The sequence below is a fragment of the Phymastichus coffea genome, unplaced genomic scaffold (genome assembly GCF_024137745.1).
Source record: "Phymastichus coffea isolate CEN01 unplaced genomic scaffold, Cenicafe_Pcof_1.1 PCOF00059, whole genome shotgun sequence".
Classification (NCBI taxonomy): domain Eukaryota; kingdom Metazoa; phylum Arthropoda; class Insecta; order Hymenoptera; family Eulophidae; genus Phymastichus; species Phymastichus coffea.
This window is the reverse complement of record NW_026706870.1, coordinates 1,232,064-1,244,288: the sequence shown is the minus strand read 5'-3', so window position 1 is coordinate 1,244,288 and position 12,225 is coordinate 1,232,064. Positions and strand designations below refer to the sequence as shown.

Here is a 12,225-nt window from a genome sequence, read left to right as displayed (position 1 = left end):
AATTTTCAGATACCGTAATTTTGATGAATTATGATTTGGATTTACATAAAAGAAACAACATCATTAAACTTCAGTCGTTAGTCCACAATCAATTATCTTCACCAAGATATACTAATCTTTTTAAATATTCCTGGTTCAAGAGTGGTTACCTCACTAAAAAACCAGAAAATTTTGACAATCCTGTTGCTTACAGTTTTGGAGATTCCTGCAATACACATTGTGACATAGAAGGATGCAAAAATGTGGCTATTATACGTTGCGGTTGGTGCAAAAAATCATTATGTTTCGAGCACTTCTATGAAGAATATCATTATTGTAAGAAGTATGAACTTATTGTTATGGATTTATTATCCGTCCTAATTTTTTTGATTGTTTTTAATTGGTAACTGAATGAATTATAGTAACGCATATAAAAATCAATTAAATATATATTACTTGGCAGTTTACAATTTTAGTCACAAGAAAGGAGAAAAACTCAACCAACAAAAACAATGGCAATGCTATCAACCCTCCTAATCACCGAATGGCGATGGTAATAAACCTCCCCCTAATAACCCTCCTAATATCCCCCAATGGCATTGCTTACAACCCCCCATTAACCTCCTAATAACTCCCCCCCCCAATAAGACCCTCCCCCTAATAACCCCCTAATAACCCCAGTAGTTAGCAGGGTTGATAACGTTGCCATTATGTTATTCGGTGGGTTGCAAGCATTGCCATAAGGTTGCAAGGGGGCTCAGCTATGTCTTCGGGCTATTAGTGGGGGGCTAACGGCATTTTCATTGGAGGTTTTTAGGGGGTTATTAGGCGGGGTTGTAAGCATTCTGATAGTGCGGGTTAGTGCGGGAAATTGCCATTGGGATATAAGGGGAGTTTTAGAAATTGCTACTGGGTGATGGATCATTTTTCCGGACAGATTCGGAATCGGCGCAACAAAATACTTTAGAAAAACATTGTCCCAGTTCTGGGTCTTGTTGGGTGATATAATCTTGAATTGGTACATATTTTTCGTATTCTATCCACGATAATAATTTTTCCAATTTTTTAAGCTCGTTATGAACTTTTTTTCAAAAATAGGAATGGAGAAGGTAAAAATTCCGATGACATAAATTAGGGGTTGCAACCCTCGTGGTCGAAACTGCACGAGATAAATGTGTTTGTGCATTATAAGTGATGAGCAACGTATTTTACAGTAAATTATCAACAGGACCTGTAATGTATTGGAAACAATTTTTTGGGGGTGGTTTTTCGAAATTAGGGGTGGTTTTAAAAATGAGAAGTAAATTTTTTTTTCTTATTCTATCCATGGTAATATTTTTTCTAATTTTTTTAAGCTCATTATGAACTTTTCTTCAAAAATAGGTACAAAGAAGGTAAAAATTTCGATGACAGAAATTAGGGGTAGCAACCCTTGTGGTCGAAACTGCACGAGATAGTTGTGTTTGTACAGTATAAATGATGCTTAACGTATTTTACACTAAATTATCAACACCACCTGTAATGTATTGAAAACAATTTTTTAGGGGTGGTTTTTCAACTTTAAGGGAGTAGTTTGAAAAAAAGCTTGAATAGATTAACTTTATTTTTGTATTTTATGTAGGGTAATATTTTTTCCAATTTTTTTCGGGTTATTTTAATTTTTTTCATAAAAATAGCCATGAAATAGATAGTATTTTAAATAAAAAAAATAAGGGTTGCATCCCTTGTGGTCGGAATTGCATGTGCTAGTTTGCTTTTCACATGAGAAGTGATATGAAATTTGTTTGGTCGTAAAATATCAATTAGATGCTGAGATACATTGGAAAATCTATTTTTGGGGGTGAACTTTGAGGGTTGTTTTCACCCCCTCAAAGTGTTTTTCCGCCGATAAAAAAAAATACGTATGTCTTATTTTTTGATGAACTATAACATATCAAAAGATTATTGAAATCGGTGGGGTCGGGTTGGGGGGGTTTCCTTGTAAGTCTGGAAAAATAACTTCAGTTAAGATTTATATCATCCATTCGTAGAGTTAAATTTCATAATATACCATCATAAGACGATAACTTTAAGATTAATTTTATTGCAGATCATTTTAAAACATGGCTAAAAGAAGTATATTTTTCGAATGTCCGTTCGACTAGTTATCTTTTACTAGATTCATGGGATAAACATTGTGTTCAAGTCATTCAAGCAGTAAAACCTGTGAATAAGGAGCTTATCGTAAAAATAATTCCCAAAGGCACCACAAGTAAAATTCAACCATTAGACGTCTTTGGATTCAGAATTATGAAAAATTACGTTCGACATTTCTCGGTAGATTTGATTGCTATGAATAACTTTAACGAAATGGAAGCTCCAGAAGGCAATACACTCGAAATTGAAGAATTTAAAAATTGTCAAAAGCGATGGCCGTTGAAGATAATATATGGTACAAGCAGCTTACTGATTCTGACGAATGTACCGTGGATGATGAAAAATTAAATTATGTATACAAAAAGAAAGCAGTTAAATATTGGAGATCTGCAAAGATTGGAATTTTACGCATAGGCACTGTTAGACAGAAGTATATAAGTGTAATATGAACAACAATTACATCGCTGGGCAAGTCAGATTAAGAAAGGTGGTAGTATATGGAAAAACTAAATGCAATATCTGCACGATTTAAATATCTAAATTTTTTTCATCTGAAGAATGGAAAACCCGTTTTTCAAAAATCGAAAATTCACTATAAATCAAAAACGTGTTGATAAAATCAAAATGGATTCTTTTCACGCATTCGGGATACAAAAACAAAAGTGGATACCAAATTTTATCGATATCCGATGGACAGTTCAAAAATGGTATACGTACATACACACACACACACACTCACAAATATCCATACGGACATTTTCTAAAAACACGTTTTTTGAACTTCAAACGAAGTTCTTTTATGAAGCTGAAAATTTTAATATTACAAAGCTTCTTCTAGGAGGAAGCAAAATTTTAAGACGATTGCTTTTACGATTTTTAAGATATCTTGGTCACCTAAAAACAACTCTGAAAAAGACAGGTTTCCTTAACATGGCTATAATTCCCTTAATTTACAATATGTTTCAATACCAAAATTCATGAAAGTTTTTCAATATATCTACTTTGGAACATTCCTCCTTCCTTGAGCGGCAAAGTGCTATTTTCCGTCCGATTTACATGCATATAACAGCATACTTTCGGTGGAGGTAGGGCAAAAAGATATTTTCAACATGTATGGAACCATGGTACATGTATGTAATAAAGTTTTTTAACAAACTCAAAGAATTTTTTAATAACATGTGAATAAAAACTACCATTTTCGGCGCCTATAAAGTGAACTAAAAATAGAGTTTCCTGAACTTCACAAAGTGGAACAAGAATTCTTCTCTAATGCATAATATAATGATTTGATTCAATTTATATTCACTCGTTTTATTCTGGTAGAAATGTAGCAGTCGTGCCTTACATGCAAAAATAGAGCTTGTATAAATTTTACCGCTTGTTTTTATTTCAGATTGAAAAATGAAAATTAATCCGTTAAACGTTCTAAACTTATTATTAGCATACTTTCAAGCGTTAAACATACCAGATAGTGTCACGAATTATCATGAAACAGAGTTGGCCGAAAAAATAAAAGAAATTTTAATAGATACAATACATGATTTCAACAATGTAGAAATGATTACTGATGACTCTTTGGATTTTCAAAAAGAATATAAAGACCATAATGCGGAAATAATTGAATATGAAGTGTAACATCATTTTCCTGATCCGAATATAGCACCAACAAATTAATGTACAGCAGATAATGAAGAACTAGATTTTGAATACCAAAAAAGAGCTATAGATTTTTGGAGAAGTAGCAAACCGAAGCAAAATTTAAGTCTCAAAACAATGCAAAACAGATTCAAAAAAGTATCATCTATTAGTCAGCTACGTCTTTGGGCTCATTCAATTAATAAAGGTGGCACGTATAGAGAAAAAGTAGCACAAATTTGTCAGTATACTTTGGATAATTTTAAAACAGCTCTCGACAGTGGTTCAATTATCCATGATGAAGATAAATAAATAAAAAAACGCTGTTTGGGGATAAAAGTGAAAATTAGGCGATAAAAAAAAAATGTGTCTCTTATTTTTTTGTGTTCTACAATATGTATCAAAATCATCAAAATCAGTGAGTTCGGGTTGGGTACCTTTCCTTGTCTGATCAAAGAGGATTTGAGTTAGAAATTCATTCCAAAGAAACACTAAAAGAGGAAGGAAGAAAAAAGTTGAGTGTGCTGTTCAATCAATTTCTGCATCAATCCACTATTATACAATACAGCCGACAATAAATGCTGTAAGAAAATTACTTTCGCCCCCTTTTCAGTTATGAAGGAAACAAAGGATAATACTAAATAATAAATAAATAATAAATAAATAATAATAATAAACCCGATAATACTAAAAAATTTATTTAAACAACCTAATGTTTTCGTGATAGCATCAAAATTTGGTAAATTGACTATAGGTATGTGTAGCTTAATAATATATAAAGTAGAATAGTTTTAAAAATGTTTACTGTGCAAAATAGCCATAATATATTGGTTCAGACTATTTTTACCATCGTATCTCATCTTGAGAATTGATAATGTAGTCAGTATGTACATAAAGTTTATCTTATCATTCTCTCCGTTTTATTTTTTATGCTTATCGCTTCGTCATATAATATTATCAAATAAATTACTTTGATGATATTTTTAATATTTTATACATCTTAAAAACGTTCAGTCTACTTTTCGTGCTTGGTAGATTTAAATGTTTTAATCATTTTTAATATTTCTTTTAAATACATTTTTTGAAAAACTTATTTTGTGTTGTTATTAGAAGATAATCGTCGTATATAAATTTAAACTAGTGATTTCATTTTTATTATTACTATAAAGGTAAGTTTAATAAATATAGATATAAATTTAATAATTTAATTACAAATTTTTTTTTAGATGTAATTCTTATTTGATTAAATATATATTATATTTGAATACGTATAGTTACTTATTTAAAAATAGACTTTAATTTTAATTTTATTAGAAGTAATTAATTAATTTTATAGGATTTAATATGAAAATAAATCCAATAAACGTGATCAATGTTGTTCTTATGGCTTTTCAATCTTTAAATATTCTTTAAAATTTCTTTAAAATTGAAACGATTTTATTAGATGCAATGAATGATTTTAATGAAGTGGAAATAATAACAGATGAAACGTTAGATTTCCAAGAACCATTTAAATATATAGAAACTGAAATTGTTGAAGATGAAATTTTGCATCACTTTTCAGATCGTCCTTTTTCACCAACAAATGAATGTACTAAAGATGAAGAAGATATATCATATGATAATAAATTAAAAGCAGTGGAATACTGGAGAAGCAGTAAACAAAAAAAAATTTGAGTCTTGAATCAGTGAAACAAAAGTTTAAGAAAGTAAGATCTATAAGGCAGTTGCGGCGTTGGGCTCAGACTTTGAATAAAGGAGGGACATATAGAGAAAAAATTTCTAGAATATGTCTAGAATTTACATTGGAAAATTTTAAAGCTGCAATTGAAGCGGGATTGGTCGTTCATGATTCAGACTTACGTAAATGGGCATTACAAACTCAAAAGAAAATAGGCTATGAAGATATTAGAATTAAAGCTTCGAATCACTGGCTTAATCGTTTCAAGAAAACACACAGAATAGTATCAAGAAAAATTAATAAATTCGTAACCAGAAAAACTTTAGAAAGTGCCACAGAGTTAGAAAAACATGCAAATGAATTTGTAACTGATGTTAAATAATGTGCAGAAGGGGTAGAAATGGAAAATGTATTCAACTCTGATCTAAGTGGATTCCAGTTAGAGATACATTCTGGTAGAACATTAGCTGTTGAAGGAGAAAAACAGGTGCAGTGTGTTGTACAATCAGTTTCGTCTACAACACATAGTTAGACAATACACCCTCTAATATCAGATGATGGAAAATTACTTTCACGACATTTCCTAGTTGTAAAGAAAAAAGTGGCCAATTTGGACCAGTTGTTGAATCTAATTTATTTCGACCTAAAAATGTTAAAGCATCATAATCTGGAAAACTGACTTCAGGTATTTATCAATATTTATTTACCGAAAGTAAAATTTTTACGAGAATACCTGCAAACTGTACTACAACATTAAAAGACATAATTTTTTTCAGATCCTTTTAAAATTTGGTTACAAAAAATATATTTTCCGAAAGTTGGTCCTAAAAGTATATTATTATTAGATTCTTGGAGTGGGCTTTGTCCTAAATAAGTAGAAGAAGTTACACCTGTTAATAAAGAAGTAAATATAAAAAAAATTCTTACAGGAATTAAAGGAAAAATTCAACCTATAGACGTATTTGGCTTTCGCATTTGGAAAAATTATGTTAGACATTTTTCAGACAAAGTAATTTTAATGGATTATGATATGCAATTGTATAAACGTAATAATATTATTAAACTGCAATCTCTAGTCCAGAACCAATTTTCATCCCCAAGATATATAAATCTTATTAAATATTCTTGGTACAAAAGTGGATACCTTGATGTAAACCCTGGAAAATTTGAGAACCTGTCGACTTCAGCTTTGGCGATTCTTGCAAAACGCAATATTGCAATAGTTCGCTGTGCTTGGTGTAAAAAATCTTTATGCTTCAAACACTTTCTTTAAGACTATCATTATTGTTCATTATTTAAAGAATGAATAAAACTAATTGTGAAAGTTCATAAAATTTATTGAAAATTAATTGAATATTAGCTGATTAAAGATACGTATTCCCTACTTTTCAGTGCTCTATAACATATCACAATTTTATTAAAATCGGGGATTCGTTTATTGTATTATTTATCTAGATTGATTTATAATAGCTTTTAGGGGTAGTTCACCCCCGTAACAAAAGATTATACGGAAACATCGAAACAGGTCACCTTTTTTTTGTCATTTTGTATTTGAAAAACATTTTTTTATATTTTTGTAACGATTCTGTAAAATTTTACACGAAAAAAATACTAGAAAAATACAGTTTTACCCCTATTAAATCTAAGGGTTGTAACCCTTATTATCAAAACCTACATGCTGTCGTTGCGTTTTTTATAGCAATTCTTTTCCATTTTGTTTTATTGATAAATGTTGAATAGAACCGAAGATATTGAAAAAAAATGTGATTTTGAGGGTGACTTTCGGTGGTGGTTTTCACCCCCTTAAAGTGCATATCCGCCGATAAAAAAATACGTGTCTTTTATTTTTTGATGCACCATAACATATCTCAGTATTATTGAAATCGGAAAGGGACACCTGGGGTACTTTCCTTGTAAGTAGTAAAAATGTACTTCATGGAGTGGACATTGTCCAGAAGCTGTTTCCAACAGTTTTTATTTTTTTTTGCAATAGTTATTATTATCATTATTCATTATTATAATCATTATTATTTCAACACTTTATAGAATAACATCCTACATCTTACTTATAAAAAGAAAAAGAAAAAGGGTAACTCTTCTTATAAAAAATTAAAACCTAAATATAATTTTCAAACATTTTATTTAAAAAATATTGTTAAATATTTATTTATATTGAATAATTAACTTTCTAGGATAACTTTTATCATTTTTTTGACTTTTATATTTCAAAATAATTATAACCTTACTGCTTTTGATACTAATTACATTCTGTTATCACATTTATAAGATTTTTCATCATTTACGTGTATTCTATTAAATTTAGGTGTAGTTTATGGTATTTAGGGATGGTTGTATAAAAAATCCTGAAACACGATAATTCTCATATTCAATGGAGTCAATGGAAAAGCTTTTTAAAATTTATTTGAACTCATATCTTTGACTTTATGAGAAATGTTTTCCACGTAGTTTTATAAAAAAATATTAGTTAGAAGACCAGATATGATTAAAAAACGATTTTCGGGAAAAAATTTTAGGGATAGTTTTCACCCCTTTAAAGTGAATGTCGGCACATAGAAAAATAGGCGTCTCTTATTTTTTTGCGTACTACAACATATCAAAAAATAATTAAAATCGACGAGATGAGGTTGGAGTACCTTCCTTTTAGATACATTTTTTTCATCGACAAAAAAATACGTATCTTTTATTTTGCAATGTACTACAGCATATCCGAGAATTATCAAAGTCGGTGAGTTCGGATTAGGTTACCCATACTTATTAGTAAATCTACCATTTAATGGTAAACAGTAAACCAATTGCTAGGTCTGATGTTGACAGTTTTCAACGGAAATAAAAAATTTAGAAGCTCTTAAAAATTAGTAGTATTTACTCAAATACAGCTTTCGAAAGCTTAATTTAGTTATATTACTAACAAATGACAATACCAATGATATTTCCGAAATACCGTAATTGCTTGCAGGATTGTCCAACACACTTTCAATTTTTCAAGATTTTGGTAAAAATCATTGTTTAATCACTTATTTTCAAGTACAATGCCTTACCTCAGAACCTGACTATTACCACTTAAAATTTACATTTGCCGGAAACCAGCTCATGTCATTGCATATTAACATGCGCGAACCAGAGTAAAGCGTGTATTCGAGGGGCAGATCTCGCTGCGATGTCGGCTAAATCGTGCGCACGGCAGCGCATTTGGTGTTGATCGTATCGCGGCAGTAGACGCTAAAGCAATGAAAATTGTCGCGCACGAAAATCATGCCAATGTCCTTGAAATCCTTGCAAACGTCTTCCTGAAACTTGACAGGGTTACCGGCATGGCCGTGGAGATCGAGGTGTTGGAGATAAGTAGCGAAGCGATTGCCGTTGGTCGGCTCGACGTACACCTGCATAATGTAGACGATCATCGCACTGCCATCCGACAGGTTGAACAGCCTGACCGCCCGTACGAAGCTCTTGAAGTACTGGGCCTCGACGACGGATCGCGAGCGGCCCGTCAATTGGACGTCGCGAAGCTCGCACTCGAGTCTCGTCGCCGAGACGGCGCGACAACTGTTGACGCTGCCACGCGAGGCCGAGTACAGGAACGTCCTGCTGATCTGCAGCTCCTCCTGAACCTACTCGACGCCAATCGCTCGATCAGTCGTGCCCGCGACGTCGCCGCAAACAGCGAAATATTCGAAATCGACAAACCTGCAAGTCCTGCTCCAGTCGCTGGACGACGGTGCCGTGGCGGCTCGTCACGGTATAGAAGTAGCCGTCGCTGAAGTTCCTGTCGGCGACCGAACTGACGGTCCAACTCTCGGCATCCGCGGCTATGTCGAACTCGCTGACTCCGATCAGCTCTCCGATGTGGCTGTACCTGAGTCTGCAAGCCTTGCCCTGGTCGCAGTGCTGATGCCTCTTGAGAAACACGTCGAACTCCTCCTCGCCGGTCACCACGAAGACGGAATCTTGGGCCATCTGCTCGTCGCGGCTCTGGTCGAGCATCGTCGTCACGGCCAGAAACTGGCACTCGGCCTGATCGACCACGAGTACAAGCAGATAACGGTAGAGCGAGTCCTTGGAGGCGACGAACGACAGGACGAGCTTGCCATTGGCCAGATTGTCGAAGCTCAATGGATACTCGACGTCGCCCGTAGCCGGCAGGTCCAGCTCGCACGGCAACTCGCTCGCCCGCTCGGTCTCGAGCTTGATCCTCGGCCGGGGATAGGCCGGGAACGACGCGTAGACCAGGCGCTCCGAGCTCTTCGCCAGCAGCGGTCGGAAGCGCGAGTTGCGAGTGACGATCGCGCGCTCGGCCGTCACGTTGGCCAATGAGGTCTCCGCTCGCGGAAACACCAGCACGATCAACGCGAGCCTCGCGATGCAGACCTGCATCTTCTCTGCGCGTCGATGTGTCCCGACTATTGATCCACGAGCATTTTCGTCGTCGCCCTCGCTGCTCTGGCCTCCACCGCGCTACACGCTTTTTCGGCCACTCGCGATCAACTGCTAGCCTGCGTTCTCGTCATGCTCCGAATAAGAAGAGCAGAGCCATCGAGACTTATCTCTTTCTCTCTCTCTCTCTCTCCCTCTCTCTCTCTCTCGATGCTGATAACTTTGTTGATAAAGCCGCGGACTTCTGGCTTGGCCCACTCTCGTATGTAATGTCATACAAGAGCTTCTCCCGACGAAACTTAATATTAAGTAAACGATTATCGGACTTTCTTTATTTTTACTTACCTTCCACAATACCGTAGATAATGTTAGGCAATATCGTCGCTACTTTATTTGCGATATTGTAGTTACACTGCAGTTACTTAAAAAAATGAAAAAATGTCGCGAGGCACGCACTTGGAACGAAGTTCCTTTCGCTAATACAACAAATTTCGAATGCTGTAATGAACTATTTTAAAAATTAAATTAAATTTTTATGTGTAGTACGAAATTGTAATTTACTCAAGATATCGATATTTAAAATAATCTTACATTGCATATAAAAATTATTGATCGCACCACGTGATCGACAACTGGTAGTTAGGAAAAGATAGATAGATAGATAGATAAGAATTTTATTCACCGTGATGGCAAAACATAAAATACAATAATATATAACATATATACAGTAATTGTCACAGCTTTCAGTCAATTTACATTATACCGTACAGGCATCACATTTCATCACAGTTCGATTACAATTGTAGTTCCTCAGTCAATAAATAAGATTATGATTGTAGTCATTACGTTAAAATAAATAGACTAGGATTTGACTAGTTCACAATTCGATATTCCAGAGGAAACAATAATTCTTATCACTACAGTCTAGCTTGCTTATCTTAAAACTAGTAATGCAGTCAAAAGTTTAGACTAGTTTTCGTCATACAGACACAAAACAGCACAATAAATAAATAAATAAATATAATACACTACAAACACGTAAATAAATAACTGTACAAACATTTATACAGTAAACTAATAGAAATAAAAATACTCCAGTGGTACCACCCTACGCATTCAATGACGCAAAGAGAGCGAGAGAGAAGGAAAACGATACTTACGTGATTACTCCGGTTAGTCATAATAAAATCATGTATACCAATTTTGCCCATAAAAAGTAATTGTAATTTATAAACAGATTTTTCTATTGTTTGTTTTATATCAAATAACTCAAATCTTAAATACACTACGATGTTTTCTTTTTTAGTGAATGTTTTTTTTTTCAAATTTAATGATTCATTTGTGTAACTAAATTACCTGCAAAGTAATGTAATACTTTGTTTTTTGTAACACTACAGACAAGATATTTCGAACATTCAATGTATCGCTATGCATTAGTTATATTATTTTTCACAAAATATTTCTAAACAGAATTTTCGTAAATTTATGTGTTACATTACCTTTCATTTTCAACTACATGCCATCTATTCTCAATTTCACGTTATTTTTAATTTCCATGCCCACTAAATAACTCGGTAAATAATGATCAAATATCATACAATGATCTAGGTTTTATTTATTCTCATAAATTTTAGACAAATGGTTAGAAACGTCACTAATTGAGGGGCCGGATGCAATAAGGGTTAGCGCGTGACCTTTCTAAAAAGTGACTCACGGAGAGTTCATTTTCAAAATTCAAAAAAGTGATTAAAAAAAAATACCATCATATTCCTCATGGAAAATGCCATCTTTTTTACATTTACCATTTTGTTGTAGCATATCGTGTTTCAGAGATAAAAATTATTACCTCAAAATTTCCAAAACTAATTTTCAATTATTTTTTTTTCGAATACATCGCTCCAATTTCGTCAAAAATCATCCGAATTAGCCGTTTTTTTTTTGAATTACGTGTCATTATCTAGCGCATGCGTTGATCCTATAAGCGGATCAATGTGGAACAATGATAATTGTTTATTTAATTATAAGTCAACAATATCGGGTTATACGGTTTTAGTACGTTCAACGACAAAAAGTGTGCGAGGAAGTTTAAGACTCGAATAACTGTTCGCGAGACATTTGTTCGTTAACAATCAAGGAAGATTTCTACAAAGTTTCAAATCGATTCAATAAATAATGACTGAAGGAGAGCGATTTTACCGAAGTTGCGTGCTCGCGGCAACAGCCGCGCGGGCCGCTGCCGCCGGACCTCGGCCGGACAGGCGTAGCGGCGTCTCCCCGCACACAACAGTCACGAAATCATCGATGCTTCATGGATAACAAGTACAATATACTAATCTCATTAGATATCCAACCATGGATAAATTCATATTGAAACAAAAAATAAAAAATTTTACTATCCA

General features: G+C 33.8%; 1 protein-coding gene across 1 annotated transcript; it reads right to left on the bottom strand.

Annotated features, from left to right (window-relative positions):
• Positions 1 to 8,585: 8,585 nt before the first annotated feature.
• Positions 8,586 to 9,826, bottom strand: LOC131666638 (uncharacterized). The gene is made up of 2 exons (XM_058939474.1): positions 9,140 to 9,826; positions 8,586 to 9,063 (listed from the first exon to the last, which is right to left on the bottom strand). The coding sequence occupies exons 1-2, from the start codon at positions 9,824 to 9,826 to the stop codon at positions 8,617 to 8,619; spliced, it is 1,134 nt and encodes a 377-aa protein (XP_058795457.1). The 3' UTR covers positions 8,586 to 8,616.
• Positions 9,827 to 12,225: the final 2,399 nt, after the last annotated feature.

Bases quoted from the DNA above. Each gene is read 5' to 3' on its own strand.
- LOC131666638 (XM_058939474.1), bottom strand. From the start codon at position 9,826: ATGCAGGTCTGCATCGCGAGGCTCGCGTTGATCGTGCTGGTGTTTCCG. The intron at 9,064-9,139 runs GTTTGTCGATTT...GGCGTCGAGTAG, and splicing joins GACTGGAGCAGGACTTGCAG to GTTCAGGAGGAGCTGCAGAT.